The sequence below is a fragment of the Mirounga angustirostris genome, unplaced genomic scaffold (genome assembly GCF_029215605.1).
Source record: "Mirounga angustirostris isolate CCGP_5_RB_7025 unplaced genomic scaffold, mMirAng1.0.hap1 SCAF_1, whole genome shotgun sequence".
Classification (NCBI taxonomy): domain Eukaryota; kingdom Metazoa; phylum Chordata; class Mammalia; order Carnivora; family Phocidae; genus Mirounga; species Mirounga angustirostris.
The window spans coordinates 54,254,211-54,280,670 of record NW_026991709.1 but is presented as its reverse complement, the minus strand read 5'-3'; the positions used below and the strand labels follow the sequence as shown (position 1 = coordinate 54,280,670).

Genomic DNA, 26,460 nt, shown 5'->3' with positions numbered 1-26,460 from the left:
GAAATAGCCCCTAGCGTTATGCCCACCCTGTCAGTGGAACCTCTAATGCTGCTCTCACTGTCTTCTTCCCACGGGTCAAGAACCTGACTGAGGAAGTGGAGTCTCTAAATGAGCATATGAGCAAACTTAACAGAGTGGCCAAGGTCATGCAGGGGGCCCATCAGCAGACGCTGGACGACCTGCTCACAGAGGAGGACAAACTCAGCAGCCTGAGCAAAGCCAAGTTGAAAGTGGAACGGCAAGTACATGAGGTAGGTGGTGGTGTGTCTCGCTAGTTAGCCGTCTGCATGTATACAAACCTCTGATTTTTACTTAATTTATCTCGACAGCTTGGGGAAAACTTAGTAGCATGGCTTGTATCTTTAATATTTAGAAACAGAGGTTTATTTCTTTTTTTTCTAAAGATTTTATTTATTTATTTGACAGAGACACAGCGAGAGAGGGAACACAAGCAGGGGGAGTGGGAGAGGGAGAAGCAGGCTTCCCGCAGAGCAGGGAGCCCGATGCGGGGCTCGATCCCAAGACCCTGAGATCACGACCTGAGCCGAAGGCAGACGCTTAACGACTGAGCCACCCAGGCACCCCTGGTTTATTTGTTTCTTGATGTACACTGAACCATTTCTGCGTAAGAGAAGCCCCAGCATGTAATCTGTCAGTTTTTAAATGCAGCCTTCACACAACCCTGGGCAGTGGGAGAGGAACATTGAGAGGAATTATAAAGGGTTATCCCTCTAAGTGACTGATTGTTTTTCCCCATAGCTCCCACAGAACCTGGTGTTTTGCCCGACAGATATGCTGGTTCTCTCTTTGACACTAGTGTTGAAAGATTAGTTCAAAAGCCCTGTTGTGTCTCCAGTGGTGTGTTGAGGCTTATTTATAATTGAAAGGTATGTAAATCACAAGCTGTGTTCGACCTATGCTTTGGGAAAATACTTGTAAGATTCTAAAGCTGGTGTCCCCTGTTCTGCCTCCAAACACCCCGTGAAATAAAGATTTTTTTTTTTAAGATTTTATTTGTGAGAGAGACAATGAGAGACAGAGAGCATGAGAGGGAGGAGGGTCAGAGGGAGAAGCAGACTCCCTGCCAAGCAGGGAGCCCGATGTGGGACTCGATCCCGGGACTCCAGGATCATGACCTGAGCCGAAGGCAGTCGCTTAACCAACTGAGCCGCCCAGGCGCCCAATAAAGATGTTTCAAACCATTCTTCACGGTAGCTTCACGGTTCTTCCTTCCCGCCCCCAGCTGCCAGAGCTGATGCGTTCACTCTCTTATTAGTTCCAAAAGCTTAGCCTTTATAAAATTGCTGACAAGGGTGGTGTGGTTTTTTATTCGAATTACTTCTTTTTCCTCATGTCTTTCTATCAGTTTCCTCTATTACCTGTTCGTTGTCTCAATTTTCTTCCTATTTCCACTGATTGTGTGTCTCACAAAGCCTCAATATGAGGATTTACTGTGTATGTGTGTGCTCGCACGTGCACTCTCTCGCTCGCTTGCTCGCTTGCTTGCTTGCTCGCTTGCTCTTTAGCACGCTCTCACGCACGCACACAAGCACACACACTCACTTGTTCTCTCCAGGAGTTCATCTACTTTCAGGTTTTTACACACTCCTTCCAGAAATTCTCCCTCCTCCTCCTGTTTGAATTTCATATATTTTGCTGGTTACAGGAAATAGCTTCTACTGCTGAAAAGTAAACATTTCAATATATCCGTGAACAAATAGCCATACTGTAACCGTTATCTAGCCTCCTGCTAAACCAACCTCAATATTGTTGACAGTGCTAAGTTGACCTGTTGAACTTCTGACAGTTCCGACCACCCTGGTGGGGAACCAGAATCTGACATAATGTTATGGACTAGAAAATAGGAGGTGTGGAAGTCATGCCATGTGAGATGTGTATGAAAGGGTCTGTGATACTGAGTTGGGAGATTCAGGACAGCTGCCTCATATTCATAGATGATTGTGTGGAGATAGATTTTCTTGGTGTTGCTCCAGGGAGCTGAGCTTAGACTCATGGGAAGAATTTACAGAGAATGTTTTGGCTTCTTATGAGGAAGCACTCCTGAGTAAATGGACTTATCCACCCATGAAATGAGCTGCCGTATGAAGAAGTGGGCTTCCCATCAGTGAGAAACAATCAAATAAGGGCTCCCTGGCTTTTATTATTGGCTCCTTTCTTAGGACAGAGCTCATACTCCTTAATCTCCAAAGTTGTCTTTCATCACTGTAATTTCTAGATTTTTTGTTGTCTTATCAATGCATGCAATATTTATTTTAAGATATCTACACAGCTGGGCATCATTTACATAATATGTGTTTGTATTTTTCTTTCTTTTTTCAGAAGGTAAGTGTTCATGAACACATCTAGTGAAGTATAAACTTTACCAATTTATTTGGCTAAATAATACCTCCTTTTGTCAGCTTGAAGGTCAGGAGAGGAAAGCAAGAATGAACTGTGAGAGGGAAAAGAGCAAACTGGAGGGCGATTTTAAGCTGCAGTGTGTGAGTATGGAGCACCTGGAGAGCGGCCAGGTGCAACTGGCAGAGAAGCTGAGCAAGTAAGCCACCTTGCTGTTGACGCAACATTCCGGAAGACCTTAGGGCGGATGGAACTGCTCTCTCATGTCATTGATCCTCATGACTCCAGGGCCAGATGTCTTAAGACCTGTAGGGGAAGATAACAAGCCTAGGAAATGATTTTTTTTTTTTTTTTGCTGGACTTTATTATATGTTTGTAAAAAGAGAGTAAATGCATAATTGAGAAGAATATGACTGAGAAGGTATCTGACTAGCAGGTGGGAAAGAAAGGTGTAATGCATATGAGATGTGAATTATTGAAATTTGAGGCTACAAGTCCAAAGATAAGAATGGCTCACCTCTTTTACTCATGATGAAACCACTGGAATAAATGTAAATAATAATAATAATTAATAATAAAAACCCAATAAAAACAAAAAAATCCTAATGTGAAGTTCAATACAGGCCTCTGGTCACTTTAAAAAAGTTTACCAGATATAACTTCATTGTTATTTATATAGCTTTTCTATCAACTAATTTACCATAGAAATATCCAATCTTAAAATTTAAAGCAAAACATAACAATGAAAATTAGTGGAACTTTCGGCTCACATGAACTTAGGGCAAAATGGGCCCTCAGTTTAGTTTCACTACTCAGTGAAATGGACTTTCTCATCTTGTCTTGTCATCCCCTGCTTAGCTAGACTTTAATTCTAACCATTAGGGATTTTCAAGTTATTGCGAATAGATCAAATAAAAGGGGGAAGCAGTGAGGCCCAAGAGTGAGGTAAGACCAGGATAAAGCTGGGAACGTGTCGTTCACTAGGGTTACAGGGAAGAAGAGAAGAGAGTCAAGTGAGTAGCTATGAGTCTCTGGTTTTTCTGTGTGTGTGAGTTGCCATGATACATGCTCATGTTCAGGCTTGATTAATACTCTAAGAAGTTACTGGACTTGATAGATGTTTGGAAAAGAAGAAATAAGTAATCCTATAAATGTGTGGAACTTTGAAACTATGATAGAGGTCCCTGAGCATTCAATTTTAAGATGACGTTTCAGCTCAGCAAAGTGAAGATGATGCCCCATGTCCTTGTAGGCCCTAAGTCAAAGAGCTCTGGCATTTTAGAAATCTGTGTTTTTAGAAAGGTACAACTTAACTATAAAACTTTTTCTCTAAATGGACCTATGTATATATAAAAAATACATGATAAAGGTGGCATTTCGAATTAGTGATGACTGGATAGAGTACTTAATAAATGGTGCTGAGATCATTAGCTATTCATTGTCTGAGATGAAAGTTAAATTTCTACCTCGCACTATTCACACACACAAAATCCAGTTGCATTAAAGAATTAAATGTGAAAACAAGGCTAACCACTAGAAGATGCAGCATTATTTACAATAGCTAAGACAAAGAAGCAACCTAACTGTCCACTGATGGATAAATGGATAAAGAAAATGTGGTGTCTACATATAATGGAATATTATTCAGCCTTTAAGAAGAAGGAAACCCTGCCATATGTGACACCATAGATGAACCTGGAGGATACTATGCTAAGTGAAATAGGGAATCATAAAAGAACAAATACTTCGTGATTGTATCTATATGAGACATCTAAAATAGTCAAACTTGTAGAAACAGAGTAGAACGGGGAGTGCTAGGGGCTGGAGGGAGTGGAAAATAGGGATATTATTTAACAGGTATGAAGTTTCAGTTATGCAAGATGACTGAGTTCTAGAAATCTGCTGTACAACAACGTACCTACAGTTAGCATTAGTGTATTGTGCACTTAAATATTTGTTAAGAGAGTAGATCTCATGTTAAATGTTCTTACCACAATAAAGACAACAAAAATCATTGGAAGAAAATATAGGTGAAAGGTCTTGGGTAAAATGGCAGGTTAAGTTTTCTAGAATAAGTGACAAAAGCCAAAGACAGAAAAAGAATATTTTGATACATCTAATGATATCAAATATTTAAACATTTATGTGGCAAAACACAACACAAAATCAGAACAAATTATATAAGATGGGAGAAATATTTGCAGCAGAAATCAGAAAATAAGAATACTAAAAGGAAATCTATAGTTCAATAATTATATGAACAGCCTAGCAGACAAATGATTAAAGGATACCACCAGGTGGTTTATTTGGCTCCTTGGCCATTTTTGATTCCTCATAGTTGACAAGATGCTGCCTCACTGTTAAACAAAGACGTTAAAAAGAAAGACATTCTAATCTCTCTCCGACTAGGAAAAATTTAGAAGTATGCTAATATTAAGTGTAAATGTAGAGGAATAATCTCACACTGCTATTGCAGGGCAAAGGGCAGGGTTATATAATTTTAAGCACACACTTATACTTGACCCAGGGATTCCCTGCTTTGTAGCCACTCTAAGGAAACACTCACGTGTACACAAGAGGGCATGGATATGAACAGTGTTATTTACAAAAGGAAAATATTAGGGAAAACTTAAGGGCTTATTAATAGGGAAATGGATAAATTACAGCATGTCTAAATCATGGAATAGTATGTCACAGTTAATTTTTAAATGAAGTCATTTTTGTGTGGGCCAACATGGAAAAACCTCCAATGTGTTATTGGGTTAAAAATAAGACATGGAAAAACCTCCAATGTGTTACTGGGTTAAAAATAAGTTATGGAACTATAAATACAAATACATACCATATTATACCTTTCACAGTAAAGAAAATGAAACTATTTCTACCGATATATAAGCACAAATGTATGTCAATACTTAGAAAAATGTCTGGAAGGATTCATACCAAACTGATAATGGTGTTTACCTCTAGGGAAGGAACAAAGATTGGGTGTGATAGCCAAGGAGATTTCAGATATAGATATAATAGTTGAGTTTTTGCAATGAGAATGAATTCATGTGTCATTAGTATAATTTTTAAAATATTCAAGCCAAATGTTATCACTCTAAACAATTCCATTTGATACATTTTTCCCTAACAGGAAAGAACTAGAGATGAATCAGATGAATTTAAAGGTGGAGAAGGAGAAAGGCCTGGTGGCTCAGCTTCAAAATATGGCTAAAGAGCTTCAGGTAATCATTTATCAAATACCTGTGTGTAGCTATATGTAGATTCACGGGTGATAATAGGTACTTCAGTAACAAATGCTTTGTCAGGGTATCCATACGCTTAGCCAACTATGGACAGAAGCAGAAAAGAGCAGTGGTTAAGAAGGGAGACTGTGGCATTCCCCAGATAGGTGACTTGGGAAAATTACTTTTTAAACTTAGATTTTCTTATCTATAAAAACACAGATAATTTGTTGAATATTTGCGGTGAACCAAACATTGTGCTAAAATCCTAGGCATTTATTTTTTCAGTTATTAATCTTCCTGACAACCTTGAGCTAATTTATTAAATGCAACACTACATTTAAGTGGTAAGCATAGAGCCTGATCCATGGTAAGCATTCAGTGTTAGCAATTTAATTTTTTATAATGATTAGTCTTTGTGATTAGAAGGCAATTCCGTTTCTGTGCTGAAAATCTGTTTTGTATCTACTTGTAGTCTCAAAACATTATTTAATAATGGGAAGCTATTTATAAGTTTTAGACCAGGTAGCTGTTTTATACTATTTGACCATGTTATAGAGTAATATAAGTATGTATGGGTATATACATATACATACACACACATATATATAACTCCTTACATATGCTGTATGCATATACATCTGTATGATAGATGTCTTTCCTTTGGAGCTAAATATTTATCTCAGTAATATAGCCATTACTCAAAATAATTTTGAGCCTCTTTCTGATAATTATTTTCTGAGACATTTTGAGCTGAATAAGAAAGTCAGTCTCACTGATTTATAGGCATGATTTCAAACACAATATTAATCTCCAAGCGATTATCTATCATATTCACCGGGCTTGTCTTCAAATGATACTTGACTTTATCCAAAATAAAAAGACTCAGAAGTTTCAGTTTATCCAAAAGACAAATTCTCTTCCCTTGATGACTTAAAAAAATGCTCTAAAGATTATTTCTGAGGAGATGCTTCAGAAATGTTTGGTTTAATGATAGTATTGTTTGGGATAAAGTTATTGGATCCCAAAATAACTCGTTGGAAGGTGATCGTGTTTACTTGGGTGTGGAAGTCATACATTTTTTTAGCACCTTTTCTGTCATAACTCATCTACAGATCTGGTAGCCTACGTATTGGCATGATCTAGAAATCAGCATTCTCTAGCCATGGTACTCTTATTTAAAGGAAAGGAAGACATATTCTAAAATAGATCTTATCCTTTTTCACCCCTAATCTATGCCTAATTATTAAAGGCAATGTTAATGAACATCAGTGGCTTCCCTGTATTCCAATGATGCTATCAAGATTTGTAGAGCTATTTGCCCTTACACTAAAAGGGTTTTGGGCTCTGGGGGTTCTTATCACTAATTTCCTTTATCTGGTAATTCTTCCTCTAATAGTATCAGATTACTATTCATGGTAGCAGTCCTCATTCCTCCACCAATTCTCATTTGTTACATCAGATTTCCTGGTACTTGAAATCACCTGCAGACTAAGGAGCCAAGTAACCAAGTTTGTCAGAATTGTGTGTAAAATTACATTGATGCTCTTTCTTATGAGTGAGTTGCTTGGATATTGGATATCAGAGATATTCATTCTATTCTTCAGATATTTGCTCAAGTTCCCAATAATTGAGATTGGTAAACTAATTCTAGAGGAGTGAGGTATTGTATATAAAATTCATCGTGTTAGTTTTTATTAAATCTCTTTAAATTTTTTTCTTGTTGTATGAAAAATGTTTCCTTATTGCTTTGGAAAGTGCTCTTTACTGTAGTTTCCCGTCCATGTATAGAATTTATGAAGTTGCTCATCACCAAGGACTGGGAGATCTGGAGGAACTGCACATTTGAATTCTGGTTTTTGTACTGATTTGGAGAAAATAATTTAATCTCTCTGTATTCCATCTTCTTTGTATAAAATGGGAACCAAGAGTGTTATGTGACTTTTCTTAGTGTTGAGAAATGTATAAAAAGTACAGTAAAGCTCTTCTATAAAATATGCTACAAGTGCTTTATAAAAGTCAAAATTATTTATTGCTACAGATAAAGATACAGGCTTTAAAAAGGGAACTGGAAGTTGAAAGGACCACCCGAGCTAAGATGGAAAGGGAGAGAGCTGACCTCACCCAAGAATTGGAAGCCTTGAATGAGAGGCTGGAGGAGGCAGGAGGTACCAGTTTGGCTCAACTGGACATAACTAAGAAACAGGAAACAAAATTTCAGAAGCTTCACTGAGACATGGAAGAGGCTACACTGTACTTCGAGGCAACTTCTGCCACTTTGAAGAAGAGACATGCAGACAGCCTGGCTGAGCTCCAAGGTCGGCTTGAAAATTTACAACAGGTCAAGCAGAAATTAGAAAAAGACAAGAGTGACTTGCAGCTAGAAGTGGATGACCTCCTGACCAATGTTGAGCAGATGACCAGAGCTAAGGTAAACATTCCTAAGTCTACTTTACAGACTTCAGAACATGAAAGTAGGTGGGGGAGGGGAAGGGAAAGAAAAATAAACAAGATTGGTGACTTGAGGTGTTTGCTAATGGAGGCTATAGTTCTTTAGATTGACTAGAATCTGGCTTAATCTCAGTGGACATTGTGAAGGTCACGTGGCTATTACCTTAATGTAGCCTGATAGTAGCTTCTGGTTTTATTGGAATTCCAGTCCATGTTTCTTGTGGATCTTTCTGGTGACAACATAAATAAGTAGGGTGAAAAGTGAAGCCACTAGTTATGTGAGTGGCGTGTCTCTCTTGAAAAATGGCATTGAGTGGGAACACTCCTTGGGGGTGGCTCAGACACTCTAGTGTTTGTCTCAATGAATGGTGGACAAAAAGAGCTTTGCTAACAGGAGAGACCTTTTCCCCCTCATCTTTTCTGGCACCTCTTTCACCAGCCAGCACTTAGAAGGACGTTTCACCATATGTTCTTTCTTCACTGAGCCCATTAGTCCATACAGTACAAGCTCTTTTATCAAATGACTAGTATCAGATCACAGGTAATGGCCATCCTACCTTCTGGTATTTGAGAAAAGGCTTATGTTAGGTTAAGCAGAACAAATACATACAACATTTTATTGAGCTTTGCTTCATTGTGCTTCACAGATACTGTGTTTTTTTACCATTGAAAGCTTGTGGCAGCCCTAAGTTGAGCAAGTCTATTGGTGCCATTTATCTAACAGCATTTTCTCACTCCATGTCTCTGTGCCACAGTTTGGTAATTCTCACATTTCAAACTTTTTCATTATGATTATATTTATTATGGTGATCTATGATCAGTGATCTTTGATGTTATTGTTGTAATTGTTTGGGGGCACCAAGAACCATGCCCAGTATAAGAAGGCAGACTTAATCGATAAATGTGTGTGTTCTGACTGCTCTGCCAAATGGCCATTCTCCTCTCTCCCTCTCCTTAGGCCTCTCTATTCCCTGAGACACAACAATATTGAAATTAGGCCAATTAATAACTTTAAAATGACTTCTGAGTGTTCAAGTGAAAGGAAGAGTTGTACATCTCTCACTTTAAATCAAAAGCTAGAAATGATTAATCTTAGTGAGGAAGGCATTTTGGAAGCCAAAACAGGCTGAAAGTTGGCTAGGCCTCTTGTGCCAAATGGTTAGCCAACTTGTGAATGCAAAGGAAAAATTCTTGAAGGAAATTAAAAGTGCTACTCCAGTGAGCACATGAATTATAAGCAAGTGAAACAGCCTTATTGCTGATAATGGAGAAAGTTTTAATGGTCTGGATAGGAGATCAAACTGGCTACATCATTCCCTTAAGCTAAAACCTAATCCAGAGCAAGGGCCTAACTCTCCAATTCTGTGAAGGCCAAGAGAGGTGAGGAAGCTGCAGGACATGTTTGAAGCTAGCTGAGGTTCATTCATGAGGCTTAAGGAAAGAAGCTGTCTCTATAATATAAAAGTGCCAGGTGAAGCAGCAAGTACTGATGTAGAAATTGCAGCAAGTTTTCCAGAAGATCTGGCTTAAGTAATTCATGGAGGTGTCTACCCTAATCAAAGAAACTCAATGTAGACAGTCTTCTATTTGAAGAAGATGCCATCCAGAACTTTCATAGCTAGAGAGGAGAAGGCAATGCCTGGCTTCAAAGGACAGGCTAACTTTAGGGGCTAAAGTTGAAGCTAATGCTCATTTGCCATTCTGAAAACCTGAGGACCCTTAAGAATTGTGCTAAATCTACTTTGCCTGTGCTATAGGAATGGAAAGACAAAGCCTGAATGATAGCACATATTGGAAGCCCACTGTTGAGACCTACTGCTTGGAAAAGAAAATTCCTTTCAAAATGGTACTACTCATTGACAATGCAGCTGGTCACCGAAGAGCTCTAATGAAGATATACAACAAGATTCATGTTGTCTTCATGCCTGCTAACACAACAGCCATTCTGTAGCCCATGGATCAAGGAGTCATTTTGACTTTCAAATCTCATGATTTAAGAAATACATTTTTTAGGTCTATAGCTGCCACAGATCCATCACTGATGGATCTGGGCAAAGTAAATTGAAAATCTTCTGGAAAGCATTCACCATTCTAGATTAAGAACATTCTACATTAAGAACGTTCATGATTCATAGGAAGACGTCAAAATATCAACATTAACAGGAGTTTTGAAGAAGTTGGTTCCAAACCCTTCTGGATAACTTTGAGAGGTTCAAGACTCCACTGGAGGAAGTAACTGAAGATGTGGTGGAAATTGCAAGAGAACTAGAATTAGAAGTAGAGCCTGAAGATGGGATTGAAGGGCTGCAATCTCATGGCACAACTTTAACCTAAGGAGTTGCTATTTATGGATGAGCAAAGAAAGTGGTTTCTTGAGACAGAATCTACTCCTGGTGAAGATGCTGTGAAGACTGTTGAAGTGGTAACAAAGGATTTAGAATATTACATAAACTTAATTGATAAAGAAAACAGCAGCAGGGTTTGAAAGGATTGACTCCAATTTCGAAGGAAGTTCTACCATGGGTAGAATGCAATCTAACAGCATCACATGCTACACAGAAATCATTTATGAAAGGAAGAGTCAATTGTGTCAAAACTCATTGTTGTCTTATTTTAAGAAATTGCCACAGACACCCCAACCTTCAGCAACCACCACCTTGATCAATCAGCAGCCATCAACGTTGAGCAAGATCCTCCACCGGCAAAAAGATTATGACTCACTGAAAGCTCAGATGATGGTTAGCATTTTTTAGCAATAAAGCATTTTAAATTATGGCATACACATTTTTTTAGATATAATGCTATTACACAGTTAATAGACTACAATATAGTTTATGAGCACTGGGAAACCAAAAAATTCGCTGACTCACTTTATTATGATATTACCTTTATTGCATGGTCTGGCACTGAGCCTGCAATATCTCCAAGGTATGTCTGTAGCCAGAGTCACATTCTCCTTGTGAGCAGAATTTGTAAAGTTATCTGGGAAAGAGACAAACCAACAATAAAATTTAACCTTCATGGACTATAGCCAGAAAAATGTAGCATTTCTTCAGAAAGACTGAGTGACTCCTAAAATATTTAGCATTAATTCCCTTTAAAAAGCTCATTAAGTAGAAAGAAACACAACCACCCTGCTTTTCCTTCCCTTTCTTTCTCCGTACTATCCCTGCCATCCCACCCTCAATTATCTTAGAATGTAAATCTAGTAAAGATTTAAGTCCTCTCTCCTCTTTCTCTTCTGTATTCTTCCTTTTATGTGGACTCCTCTTTCTCTCAGCAATGAAAGCATTCTTCCTCCATGCCCTGTAGGCTTCATTTGCTTTCCTCAGCCCAAATGAGTCTCTAGAAGTCCTTACTCTTTATAGTCTACTGTGCCTCTTGTTTATCCTCAGGAATTCTTCTGTTTCTGCACGTCTTAGTAGGAATTCATAGTCATAAAACTGTTGATAGGTTCACCGTAAATCCATACTAATTAGATATGAATTTCATACTTTCCAATTTCCTCTAGAATTTCATTGCTGCTCAGAAGTTCTTTATTCTTCTAATTCACTGTTTTATTTTAAACAAAATCCTCCCTCAGATTCTAACCCTGACTTTCTAAATCCTTTTCAATAAATGGTAAGACCTAACTGATAAGATCAAGACCATTCAGTATAACTTCTCTCTTCACCTTATATTTTTCTTATACTCATCCATTTCTTTCTTTCTTGTCCCAAAGAATAAAAAATTTTTCCACATAACCATTATTCACCCATTGCAAAAACAAACCAAAATAAGAAAAACTTTTCCTTGGATACTAGGAAGAGGAAAGCAAAGTCTATCCATATCCGCCTCTGTCTCCTTAACCAAAGAGTATTGTTCCATTTATCCATTGCTGTATAACAAATCATCCCCAACCCTTGTAGCTTGAAACAGCAATTTATTATCATCTCTCTTGGTTCTGGGGTTGACAGGCTTAGCTCAGATGGCAGTTGAGACTGGAGTCATCTGAAGGTTTATTCATTCTCATGTCTGGCTCCTGGGCTGTACAACTAACTAGAATGGCTGGGGGCTAGTTGGAAATCTTTCTTGCCATGTGGCTAGTGTGGGTTTCCTCATAGCATGGCAAACATGGGGGACCTGGACTTCTTACAAGGCAATTTAGGGCACAAGAGCAAGTATTGCAAGAGACCAAGACAGATGCTGCAACAATTCTAGTGAGGCAGACTTACAGTGCAGTGGAGTGATTCAGTTAGAAGTCAAAGGGTAGGCATCTATACAAAAGTGTAAATACCAAGGGTGTTGGTCATTGGGGAGCCATGTTAGGAAGCTAGCTCCCACCAGCAGATATATATGCCTCACTACCTCCTCAATCCTGTAACCCCTGCTGTCTTTTATTACCCCTGCTCTTCTTAAAAGTATTCTCTTAAGTTGTTCTTTCAAAGATCAGTGATGTCTTCCTTTCCTCAAATAAGTGTGTCTAAAACCAAACTCATCAACTTCTTCTGAATCTGGTGTTTCTTCTGGACATTTCTGTCACTGGAACCCTGTTTCTTCCCATCACCCAGGCTCTAGGCCTGTAATTGATTATTTGTTTCCTCTCTTGTTCTTTGCTTTCCAATCAATTCTTACAGCAGGTCAATTCTTCACTGTCTTACAGTTTTCCATTCTATTCTCACATGCAGGTAGGACTTTCATTACCTTTTAACTGGACTATTAAAGTGGTTTCCTAAATTATCTTTTTTGCTTCTAGTTTTTCTTTGTTTCAATCTATCCTATATAGTATCTATATGAATATCTCTAGACATGGCTTTATAGAATCATGTCCCTGCTTAACAGTGAACTCCAAACTGCTGCTTTTCAAAGTACCCTTTGGCCTGTGATCTGACTCAATTTGCCCTGCCAGTTTTAGATTCCATTACTTTGCTTCATGGGCCTTCTATTTCAGCCAAGCTAGAATGTTTGCCTTCCATCAAATATCCTTTTTCCACCAATATGCCTTTTCCAAACTAAGCCCTCTCCCTGGAATGCTCAAGTTCAACTTTCCATATTGAGACTTTATCTGTTTCAGAATTACTGTAGCACTTTTGGGATCCCTCTTGTACTACTGCATTATATAGTCTTTTAACTTTGCTTAAATAGAAAGCATCTCTAAGGCAGAAACTAGGTCTTATTTTACTCATACTCAGTACATGATACACATAACCTGTATACTCAAGTACTATCATTAACTTCTACATATGCCTCTTGGGAATTCTATGGCTCATAGGTTCAGTGACTACCCAAGGTCATACAATTATGGTAGAGATGGGCCTCAACTCCCAATCCTGTTTATGTTGGTGGGTGGCTACATTCCGCTGCTGCTGTAAATATTTCTTGGTGAGATAAATTGATTCTGTTCACTCTCATAGGCATATACATTACACTGAAATATTTCTTGAATTGTTTATTTCATCTTTTCCTGAATTATAATGCCAGGAATGCCAATACTCAGTGGTACAGTGGAAACTGAAGCATTTTCAAAAAGTATATTATGCTGACAGAGAAGCCCAGGGAAATTTAGAAGTTATAGGCAATCTCACAATTATCTTGATTATTTTGAATTCCCATTGGTTCCTGCATTTTTGGGAGACAGCATTTTTAGGCTGCATTTTAAGAATCAGCTTTAAGATTAATATACATTATTCCATTAACCTCTTCTTTCCCGGTATGAAAATTTAGTGCCTATCCTTTGTGCTTAAATTTGAATTTATACCTTCAGTTACAACCCATTTGAATGATATGTCCCTGTATAGGCTACCTTTAGATAAACAATTTCAATGTCTTTTGCAGATCCTGCTTATAAAAAATACATTGTAGATTGAAAAGGCTCTGCCAGTGGTTAACATTGCCCATGAAATACCTACCATACGAAGCTATGCCTAAGAGCAAGTGTCTTTTCTGTGTACCCAGGTGGCTACCTACTCTGCAGATACATACATTTATAAAACAGAGTCAGTCTGAACTCTTGAGGGATATTTTGATGAAAAAAAAAAAAAGAGTGTGCCAACTTTGTCAAATTGCTTTTAAGAATGAGAGCAAACTATTCAACATTCAAAATATAATTAAAAATTTCAGACCATCTAAAGACCGTTACATATTTCACTACTATAGCTTTTTTCTAGTAGCTAGTGGAGAGTGGATATTTGAGTGTGCCTGACATTTAACCTCAGGGCTCTAACCTACGTGATTCTGATGACATTGTATAAGAAGCTGGCCATCAAATCTCTGCCAAGTTTAGTTGCACAATCACCAACAATCCTGGGTGTGCTATAGGACATCTTTGAGCTTGAACTATATGACATTCCTCTTCAGCCTCCAAATGAGCATGCACCTGATTTGGCTCTTTACTTGTTTGCTAATCAGTGGATGATATCTTGACCAAGTTAATAGTAAATTTGGGGGTTGGGGATTATAAGGAAAGCTTGAATATGACCTCTAAATAAACTTTAGTGGGAATGTTGGCCAATCTCCCACTAAGGCAGTAATTTGATTGTCTTAAACATTTATTAAGTACCTATTTTGTGTCAAGCATAGCAGACTGCCTTGGGGTTATAAGAAGATGCAATCTGGTAGTTTTTCATTGGGAGTTGTCACTAGTGTAAGCTTGAAGAGAATAATCTTCAACATAGAGTTGGCTCTAGCTGGAGGTCTCCAAGGCTTTTGCTGATTTAGGGGTTTTCCAGAGGACTAAACCTGGCATCTTTTAAATGTTTCTGGTCCTTGGCCATTGCCACACCACCGCAAATTAGGTAAACATTCAGACTGTTAGGCTCACCACCAGATTTCACACACATCACCATTTTCTTGGAATGCCATTGATGTGATCCCTAATTCTTCCTTTTCTGTAGCACTCATTGTAGAAACAAAGATCTCATGGGACTGTTGTATGGATTAAGATTTAATATACGTAAAGAGCAAAACAAACAGCTATCTGTGGAACTATAGATCTGTAGAACCACCAATGTAATTTCTGATCATATTAATAACAAGTATGCAAGCTACAGCTAGGTAAAGGAGATTCAACCACTTTACATCTGGCAGCTCTTGGTCCTGTTTAAGAATCTTGAGTCTCAAACTTACTAGCATTAGTTCCAGGGTGTGGCAGAAATCTAATGGTTAGTTTGGTTACTTAAATCAGGTAGAAGTACAAAGGCCAAATGGCATATCCTTTCCTGCAAGCACGAAAAACCCAATCGGAGAAATTGGAGTTTAGAATTTAAGTGTTAACTCAACAGGGTTACCTTGAGTCTGCAGCCTTAGTGATCCAGAGGATGCAGTTGCTTTCACAGTTCAAATTTCCATTATTAAGCCATTGCAGCTCAGATCTATCCTCTTTCTTCTATACTGCTTGGTCAGCCCTTTGGATTTCCTTTCTTCTTCCCCTGTTCCTTCCCTCTCCTCTGCCTGTCCCCAGTTGTTTATTGAGCTGCTCGTATGTGCTTGACACTATTCTAGGCACTGAGGGATTCTCTGTGATCAAACAGAATCTCTACTTTCATGAAACCTATTCTAGTGGGAGAGAAAGATGGTTAAATATATAATATAATGTCAGGAAGTAATTATGTACTTCATCAATATTTGGCATGTTTCCTCCTTTAGAAGAACAAAGAATTCTAGAGAGTGTCCCAATACCCAGAGAGTTGAGTTTCTATAGGACATCTATAGCCTAAGAAATTTGGACCCTTAAAGGCCCAGACCTTGAGCTTATTGTGTTTGCTGAAATTAGAAGATACAGCTTCCCAAATGTTAGCTGTGGTCTTCAGAGCAGAAGAGAATACAAGGGTCCCAGAAACCACACCCCCCTTTCTTATGCAGCTATTTCAGCCTGGACTCCATGAACCATATCCAACCCTTCATTCTCAGCTCATGGACTATGAGAAGCTCTGTAGTCTGTATGAAGAGCGCTTGAATGAAGCAAATGCAAAACTAGATGAAGTGACTCAGTTGGTAAATGACCTGAAAGCACAGAAGACAAAGCTATGGAGTGAGAAAGGTAAGTAAATGTGCTGCTTTGGGTGTGAGTGAGCCTCAGTCCCAGCAGCCTGGTGGAGGGACAACTGAGATGATCAGTCAGTCACTGAAACGGAGTGAGCATTTAAAGATTCTAGGGGAGGAATGCAGCCTCTGATTTAACCTTGTCCACAGATACACTCTTGTCTGGTGAGGGTTACCTCTGTGCTGGTTTGGGAGGCTCTGCCCAGCTTCCTTCAGGAAGGAGAAAAGCAATATGCAGTTGGATGAAGCAACTGCCAAGATCAAAGGATGGCAGGGGCTGTCCACACAGCCTATAAGACATGACTTTTTATAATGTCAACCTCATTGAAACAGACATTTTTTTCTAATTTTCAATAATAAACCCATACTTTTTTTTTTTACACTTAGTAAAAGCCATAGTCTGTACAATGGCCTACAAAGGCCACGTAATTGGGCCCCTCATTATCTCTCTGACCTCTTCTACTACTTTACCCTTCTCTCATTCTGCCTTGACTATGTTTTTAACACACCAGGCACACTCACATCCTAGGGTCTTGCCCTAGCTTTTTCCTCTGCCTGGAATACTCTAATAATTCTCCAGAGACTTGAAGATGAGGGTTAATCAAACAGATATCTGGGGGATGTCAGTATAGGCCTTGTTGAGAAGGTGACATTTGACTGTTCTCAATCCGTTTTCTCTCTGTGCTTCTTTTTTTATAGTATTTAATACCTTCAAACAAACTACATACTTGACATGATAAATGTGCTTATTTGTCTATCTCTGTCTGCAAGAATGTAAGCTTCATGTAAGCTTTGTTTTATTCACTGATGTATGTCAATCATCTAGAACAATGCCTGCCACTTATTGGTGCTGCACAAACATTTGATAAATAAAAGGTAGAAAAATGTACACATTTTATTCTCTACTATCAGCTACTAATGATAGTTTTTTTATGTGTTTTGTGGGGTTTTTTTTTTCCCAATCTTTTACATTGTGGCAATTTATTTGGGTTTTTTCTTTTTCAATTTGTCATAAGTTTTTTTTTTTTTGTATCTTGCATATTTAGTCATTTATAATGGCTGCTTCTAATCCATCAAGTAGAGGGACCATGGTTTACTTAACCTTGCCCTGTAGCTTGACTTGTTTCTCTGCTTTGAACAGCATGTGGCTAGATGTTTCTCTGTAATTAGAATTATTTTTAGGAATATGTTTCCAGAGATCAAATTCCTAGGTCAATAAAAATAAACAATACTCTTGATGTCCAGAGGCACACACTTTACAATGAGAATAAAGACCATTTGGGCTATATCACATCCTGCTAGTGGGCACCTGTTTCTAGATGTTAAATCTAGAATTACAGCTAAATTAAAATGGGCTGGTAAAACGAACTATAAACCTAGAAACCCAGAAGAAAGTGTTTTTGGTTCTAGCAGGGACACTGAAGAGGACTCTAATAGTGGGGGCAGGGTGTGTGACACTTGGCCTTGTTACAAAACCCCCAATTTGATCTCTACCATTTAGGATGTAGTCTGTGGACTCCACAGTCCAGTGACAAGACTGAAGAATACCCATATGTCCGGTCCCGCATGATGTGCTGTACAAAATTGTTGTGATAGGCACTGCCTACCACCCCCTAGTTATTGGCATTAATTTTCCACTCACTTTTTTGATGAGGAAATTAGTGGGTAAGTGAGTGAAGTGAAACTGGGTGTGAGGTGATAATTCTGCTCAGGATGGAGGACCTTTTCTTCCTTCCTTTAATTCTTACTTTCACCGTTTGGCTTTGTGTGAATTAAAATTTAAGTATCTACCTATCCAAACCTGCCGTCCCCTCACTGGGTCTATGCTCCAGATTTTTTGCTGCTTTTTTGCGACTACCACTAGTCTCATGCCCTGCCCTGTCCACATCTCACACTCTGCTTTCAAAGCAAACCAGTGGTAAATGCGGTCAATTAAGTTAAGTGGGTACTTGTTCTGTAGGATACGTGATATGTCAGTCTCAACCCCTGGTGGATTGGCATTTCTTCAGACTCCTTTTCAACACGGTGCTGTCACCCAGAGATTTTCAGTTTGGTCCACAGAACACAGGCGATCATCAAGACCCTTGGAGGGGGCCTATGAGGTTAAGATGATTGCTTTTTAAGTTCTTTTGCGATTTATATTGATGCTGCAAAAGCAGTGACAATTAAAACTACTGAAGTCTCATCGTGCATCAAGAGAGTGGCACCACACTGTACTAGTAATCATTATATTCACTGATACGTAGTCACAGTTTGAAAAAAAAAATGTCAGTGTTAAGTGAGAATGTCCTTAATGAAGCAGTAAAAATTAATTTTATTGTATCTTGACCCCAAGTATATATCTTTTTAATATTCTCTCTGACAAATGAAGTATGTGTAAAGCACTTCTCTATTTTTATGAAGTTTTTTTATTTTAATTCCAGCATAGTTAACAGTGTTATATTAGTTTCAGGTGTACAATACAGTGATTGAACAATTCCATACATTGCTCGGTGCTCACTGAAATAAGTGTGCTCTTAATCCCCTTCACCTATTTCACCCATCCCCCCATCCCCCTCCCCTCTGAAGTATGATGTGTGATTAAGTTCTGAGCTGAGCTAGCAGGTCTTTTCAGGGAGCATCCTATTTACTTAAAAGGACGATTGACAAACAAACTATGTTTATTCTGACTCAGGTATTTGGCAGATATTTTCTCAAAAGTGAACAAAGTGAGCCTGTTGCTTCAAGGAAAACAACTGACATTATTTGTTGCCAATAATAAAATTGGAACTTTTAGGCAAAAATCAGATTTTGGAAAATGTGTATATGTCATCATGAGCCTGATGCTCTCAATTCTTAAGACTTTTCTGATGAGATCAGTAGTGCTGTTAACAGACATGCGTTTTAAATGTTGTTTGGAACGTGTCAACATTTTGGAAGGTCTGCGTAATTCAGTGAACACATATTCTTCAGATCACCACTTCATGATGTTATACAGTCATGTGTAGGTGAAAGATCCATTCAAAGTGTAAGATAGACCCATGAATTTTAATGTAACAGAGGAACATACTGCAACTAATCCTCAAGAAATTTCTATTTGTTGAATTTTGGTGTAGTATCAAATAATGGTCACAATTATCTGAAAAGGCTATGAAAATACATCTCCCTTTTCCAATGTATCTGTGACAGGCTAGATTTTCTTCACATAATTTAATAAAAACAGTATTACAATAGATCACATTCAGAGGCAAATATGAAAATCTAGCTTTTATTAAGCCAGGGATTTTTAAAAATGTAAAATAATGTCATTTTTCTCGCTAACTTTTTTGTGTTTTTGGAAAATATAGTTTTTACTCTTAAAAAATTGTTTAGGGAAACATATTAACACATCATTAAGATTTTTATTGTTATTTGAAAATGAATTTTAAGACGAATTTTAAATTTTTCTTTTAATTTCAAATATGCTGTCTATTAAATATAAAATTCATGTAAACAAAATCTCTTTGGGGTCCCCAATAAATTTTAAGCATATAAAGTGTTCCTGAGACCAAAAAGTTTGAGAATTGCTGCTTTAACCAAAACAGATGCTTTCTTATAATGCTGGAGTTTTAGAACTTGTTTATAGCAAGAGGTGAATGGGTCACAAAATTGTGAGCTTTTAGTGTTGCACTAACTACATTACAGAAACAACCGCCTCTGCCCAGGATTGGCTCAGTATTTGGTACCATTGCTAATAATCAAAGCATTGCCATCCTATCATCAGCAAAAAAGACAGGGTAGACTACTGTAAAATGAAATTTCCCCCATCATGGTCCTATCCTCCACTATTTAATGACAATTTCTAATATTTGTTTAGCAGTCTACAAAACACATTCACATTAGTGAAAACACATTAATCACAAAACACATTTAATTTCCATTAACAATTTTTAAAAGATTTTTATTTATTTTAGAGAGTGTGCGAGCAGGGAGTGGGGGCCAGAGGGAGAGGGAGAGAGAGAGGAGAGAATCTAAAGCAGACTCTGCAATGAACACAGAGCCTGACACAGGGCTCTATCTCATGATCCTGAGATCATGACCTGAGCCAAAACCAAGAGTCGGATGCTTAACTGACTGAGCCACCCGGGCGCCCCAACAACTTTTTATTGTTATCCTCATTTTACAGATGAGGCAAAGAAGTTGTAATTACCTGAAGATTATATAGTCAGAAATTGGTAGAGCCACATAAAATAAACAAGGGAGCATAACACAAAAGAATGTGTTCTTCAGGGTTAAAAATTTAATTTGAATCTACCTCCACTAGATACTGGCTATGCATGTTTGTGTCTCAATCATATATAAGTTAGTTGCCCTGTTTCCCCTTCTTTAAAGTGGGTAATATAATACCAACATGATCACGGACTTATGGGAATTAAGCTGGATCGTAGTACCTGCTGCATAGAAGAGTCTCAATATATGGTAGCTAATATTACCTGTTATCTACCCAAACTTACTGCTAAAAATCAGTTCTTTATCAGGGCTCTTTTGTCGATCCCGGAACAGATCATGCCATGGTTTTGCTGATAACTGGACTCTCAGACCCTTGCTAAATATTAAAAACATGTGTTAGGAGGCATTGTGGTTGCCCTTCAAGTGAACAAGTTACGGGAGGAGGCAGTGGATGAGGAGGAAGGCCGTGATTAACTCACTTTGTGAAATCTCTCTGTAGGAGAATTCCTGAGGAGGCTGGAAGAAAAGGAAGCTCTGATAAACCAGCTGGCTTCCAGGGAAAGGAGCAGCTTCACTCGGCAGATAGAAGAACTGAGAGGGCAACTGGAAGAGGAATCCAAAGTAAGGCATCTATTATTTCTCACCAGTAACTTGACTGTGTGTGTGAAAAAAAACAGTGCTTGATGGGTCAACCTCAATATCTCCTTCTATGAAAGAGAGGAAAGTGCCCCAGAAGTTATGGGAAAAAGAACATGGTGGACCTTGTATGTGCTGGGAAGGAACTTCATCACTGAAGGATCTTCCTCACTGACTCCAACTGCTTGTCCAGTTTGTCAGATTTAGATAGAGCAAGCAACCTGTGTATTTCCATTTTGCATTATTACGTGAACAGGAAGTCAGCAAGGCTCTTTATGGATCTTTGATTCTGAATTGCACCAAGAAGTTCAATTAAATAAAAGACCAGAATGAAGTAAATGGGGCTGGCTGAGTTCAATATTACTTTTAAGTTGTCAATAACCTATACGTATTGGTCATTTCTTCCCAAGAGGGTATATAATGTTGCTAGCAGGTGACGCCAGTGAAAGTGGCCCTTTAAGAGAAAGCAGAGTGACTACCGTGAGGGAGAAATTCTTTGAGCTCTGATATTTCAAGTTAATTCTTAGTTCATCTTCGAGGCACCTTGTTCCTGACACCTCACAGTGCCTCACTGTACATGATCTCCCTGCAAAGGCATCTACTCTAAGGTGCAGGTCATGAGACTGTAGACTTTTGTTCTTACATATTTTATTTCATTCCCTCCACTCTCCTTATTTTCTATGTTATGTATGTATTTTTTAAATGACTACCATGGTTTGTGCACCAGACATTCTGCTAGATACTTCTCTCGTGTTATCTCAATCTTCACATAAGTCCTAGGAAACGGGTAGAATTCTATCTTTTTACATGAAGAAACCAAGGCTCTGAGAAGAAAAATAACATGCCCAAGGTCATACAGCTAGTAGTAGAGCGTGAAGGAATTGCTGCCGGTAGTGAGATGACTTAATTGAGATTTTAGAAGATCTCTCTGGCTGACTTCCCAGTGTCTTCCAGCTGGCCTCGGAGGCCCCTCTGCTTGGGCTCAGGCCTCCTCCTGCACCTTACGTCATACGTCTTCTTCCCTCATTTCCTCCCCTCCAGCCGCACAGGCCTCCTCTCTACCTTATACAAGTCACCATTACTCCTGCCATAGGACTTTCGTAGCTGCTATTTCCACTGCGTACAGGCCCTTCCCCCAAGACCCTTGGGCAGTGATGCAAAGGAGCCAACCAGCCTGCATCGTCATTCTGTTTTAGTTCCTTACTACTGTCAGCATTTAAAAAAATTAATTTGTTTATATGTTCATTTTGTGTATCCTCTCACCCCTTTATGGCTCCTTAGGGCAAAGGCTTTATCTTCATCTCACTTACTTCTGTAAACACTAATGCCTTGAACAGGTGCTCAATAAATATGTGAGAGGAGTAGGATCACAATTTAAAGCCAATTTTATTGGATTTCAAAGCCTGCCTCCTTCCCAGGGTCACTTTGTATTGTTGCTCCTCTTTCAAACTGCCCAGGGGTGTCTGGCTGAGGCTGCCATTAACTAAGCCTTGTGCTCTCCGAACTGCATCCACGGACTGAGAAGATGCTTTTTTTCTAATTTGCAGAAAGGACCCATGAGGACCGGCACAGACTCCACTAGACTAGGTTATCTCTTGGGAATGATGCCTCTAGGTTAACCAGACTGCCATGGAAGTGACAGGAATATTCACTAAACTCAGCTCTGCTGTCTAAACACCATGGTAGCTGCTACTGAACCACAGGTGGCTGTGTGAATTTAAGTTTATTTAAATTAAAACTAAAATTCAGTTGTGACGACACATTGTACTAAGCACATATTGAGTGTTCAGTAGCTACATGTGGCTATGGTTACCATATTGGATGGTGCATATATAAAATATTTTCTTTTTTTTTAAAATAGGATTGATTTATTTATTAGAGAGAGAGAGCAAACACAAGCAGGAGGGGTAAAGGGAGAGGGAGAGAGAATCTCCAGCAGACTCCATACTGAGCAGGGAGCCTGACGCGAGGCTCCATCTCACAACCCTGAGATCATGACCTGAGCCAAAACCAAGAGTTGGACAGTTAACCAACTGTGGCACCAGGTGCCCCTGAAGTATTTTCATCTATAGAAAGTTCTACTGGCTAGTGCTGTTTTAAAGTGATCAGAGATAGTGTTCAGAGATTTACATGTGAAATAAAAGATTTTGTTTTTTCATCAATGAATGAAAAGCTGGACCAAATCTCAGTGATCCCATTTAGGCCAATAAGATCTCAATCTTAGATAGTGTTAACTATAAATCTTCCTGCCTAGATGATAGGGAATGTTCTTGCTACCTTTGCATTTCCCCACTATTTCCAGAACTATTGCCAGTTGCTGAAGCCCACATAGTCAGGCAGGCATTTCCCTAAATAGAACACTGTTCCCTGTTGTAACGGTAGCAATTAGATACTGGATCCTTTCTCATCCCAAATTCTTTCCCTGGTATTATCTTACTAGGTTCAGGTTCAGCTTGAATTTGTGGCAGGTTGTTATTAACCTCATCTAAAAAAAAAAAAAGATGTCACCTCCAAGCCCTTTGTTGTTAATGGTAGCGATGCCCTTTTTTAATGTGTGTTGTGTCTGTTAAGTCACAGAGTGCCCTGGCCCAGGCCCTGCAGTCAGCCAAGCATGACCGTGACCTTCTCCAAGAGCAGTATGAGGAAAAACAAGAGGCCAAGGTTGAGCTGCTCTGGGCTCTCTCCAAAGGCAATAGTGAAACAGTGCAGTGGAGAATGAAGTATGCAGACGACACTGCCCAGAGGACTGAGGACTTGGAGGATGCCAAGTGAGTGGGGCAAGGCAGACCTGAATCCAGAGGTAGTTATCAGCAGGGGATGAGGAGAGTGACTGTGTCTTAAAGGCCTCATGTAGACATTGAACAAATCGCTTGGTACCAAGTGCATGAATAAGCCCAAGACCAAAGCTGAAACAGCCACGGCCGGCAAAGAGCACATGCTCTGATGGGGCTAAAAAATAACAATTATAATAGAGTAATAAAAACTAGAAAGAGGTTCTCGTGAAAGAAAGGAGGCTCTTTCTAGGGCACAAGGCAAGTCTTCAGAGAAGACGTGACTTGAGCTAGGGTTTGAAAATGGGCTAACCCTTAGAATCATGTACTTGATTTGGAACATTAAAATAATGGAGTCCATGTGTGTACATGTCTCCATACATTAAAGTCAGTAATGTCTCTGGTCTACGACTTGGAGACCACAAAGTGCTCTGTGAAGAAGATGCACAGAGACGGCTGGAAACATATCAGGAGCTGTCGTCATGCCTTAAGTGCTAAGAATTTCTTTGAAAAGAAGTCACCCTCAGACCACCTCTAAGGTTAGAATATCAGTTTTATAGCCAACACTACATAAAGGCTTTAGAAGTCCTTCTCAGGAACTACAGGAGCTTGGGGCCTAGATGAATCAAGACCTGGTACCAGGGTGTAGAACTGAAGCATTTTGTTCAGAGGTCAAAGGACTGTGTAAATTTGAGAGAAGTGTCAAGCCAACCCCAGCTTTATAGTCATTAAAGGTTTACTCAAAAGAGTGTGTCCCTGGCTTGGCAGCTTAGCAAAACTTCAGAGAAGATCAATCCAGTTCTCTTTAGTTTCAACCAAAAATATTGTTTTTCAGTTCTTCACCTAAATCTTTGAGAGACGTGCCTGTGGACTTGCTCAACAGTCGCTATGTCCTGTCTCTGGAGGGGCACCAAGTGATCTGTCTCTGAAGCTGCAGTAACTTAAAAAGGGCTTTGGGATGACAGATACTAAGAATACCTGTGGTAGATGTTTGAAAAATGCTGGGCCACGGGAAAGTAGGGCTTTGAACTGAAATGGCTCCTCATATTGGAAATAGGGCATTTGCTTCTAAAGTAAGATACTTTTTTTCTGCTATGATGGAAGAATGTGGGTGAAAGTGCCTACCAGTGACAGTGTTTGCAGGTTTCTTTGGGAGGGGTAGAAAAGAGGGAAAGCATATAGACTGCTTACGACCACATGAATTTGTTGAGCTAACAGATTGTTGTCCTGCAGTACATGACAACTAAAGAGAAATAATGGACAACATGGTAATATCCGAATACCTCTTCTTTTTTTTTTTTTTTTAAAGATTTATTTATTTATTTATTTGAGAGAGAGAGAGAGAGAGAGAGCACAAGAGGGGGGAGCGGGAGAGGGAGAAGCAGACTCCCTGCCAAGCAGGGATCCCGATGTGGGACTTGATCCAGGGACTCCAGGATCATGACCTGAGCCGAAGGCAGTCGCTTAACCAACTGAGCCACCCAGGCGCCCCCGAATACCTCTTCTGCTTTAAACTTATTATTATTTTTTTTGAGAGATAGAGAGAAAGAGAGAGCTCATGTGTGAGCGTTGGGGGGGGGGGGGGGAGGGTAAGAGGGGATGGGCAGAGGGAGAGAGAGAATCCTAAGCAGGCTCCATGCCCAGCGTAGAGCCCTATGTGGGACTCAATCTCCCAACATTGAGATCATGCCTGAGCCAAAATCAAGAGTCAGCTGCGTAACTGACTGAACCACTCAGAGCCCCAAAACTTAATGGAATATCAAATAAATAAAACATTGTCTATATTATACCCCAAGGAGACAGAACTACAAAAAAAAAAAAAAAAAAATCTGGGATTCTATTTTTTTTTTTTTAATTGGCTTCACAGGATGAGTTGGTTTAGCTGAATCAAGCTCACCTGAGACCCAGTTGACTGTTTCTGAATTTCATTTCCCCAAGAATAGGGATTTGGTTTCTTAATCTTCCATATCTTATAGATTCTAGTACAGAGTAAGAACTTATGGTTGGCAAATTGAGGAACAAATGGTAGTTGGTATGAAAGGTAGACAGTATTATCAGTGAGATGAGGGTGACCAACTTGCCCATTTTGCCTGATGGAGTTGTGGGCTTGCTGATTTGGGCACTGATGGCTCCATGTCCTGGTGAAACCCCTTGGTCCCCCCACACATTTGGTCACCCAAAGTAAAATCCCTATTTTTTTAGTATTTCTGAAGTATTTGAGTATTTCTAAAGTAATTAAAATACATGTAATTATTTTATAAGACCCCTGTTTTAGGTGGGGTAAAGCATCAGAATCTCCTTTCTGCTCCAGCTTTATTGAGATGTAATTGACATTTGTATATATATTGACATTGACTTGCTGAGACCAAGTCTAGATTCCTCTGGGCCCCAAACTCCTATATACCATTAAATACGTTGAGGTTATACAATGTGATGATTTGATATATGTACATATTGCAAAGTCTTTACCACAATGTAGTTAGTTAACACATCCTCTACCCTACGTAATTACAATTTGTTGTCGCTATGATGAGACCATTAAAGCTCTAGTCTCACAGCAACTTTCAAATATACAAGACAGGATTGTTAACTATAGTCACCATGTGGTATTTCTTGTTGGGACGCCTGGGTGGCTCAGTCAGTTAAGCACCGGAGTCTTGGTTTCGGCTCAGGTCATGATCTCAGGGATGTGGGATCAGACTCCGTGCTCAGCGGGGAGTCTGCAGGAGATTCTCTCTCTCTCTCTCTCTCCCTGTCCCTCTGCCCCTCCCCCAAATGCTCTCTCTCTCAAATAAATAAATAAATCT

The 26,460-nt window shown here is 39.2% G+C and overlaps 1 protein-coding gene across 1 annotated transcript in view; it reads left to right on the top strand.

Annotated features, from left to right (window-relative positions):
- MYH15 (myosin heavy chain 15) overlaps positions 1–26,460 on the top strand; it is a 150,687-nt gene that overhangs the window by 72,546 nt on the left and 51,681 nt on the right. The window contains 7 exon segments of the mRNA XM_045863921.2: positions 74–263; positions 2,421–2,557; positions 5,498–5,588; positions 7,630–8,025; positions 15,936–16,056; positions 20,746–20,867; positions 23,454–23,650. Coding sequence (XP_045719877.2) covers positions 74–263; positions 2,421–2,557; positions 5,498–5,588; positions 7,630–8,025; positions 15,936–16,056; positions 20,746–20,867; positions 23,454–23,650 — 1,254 coding nt within the window.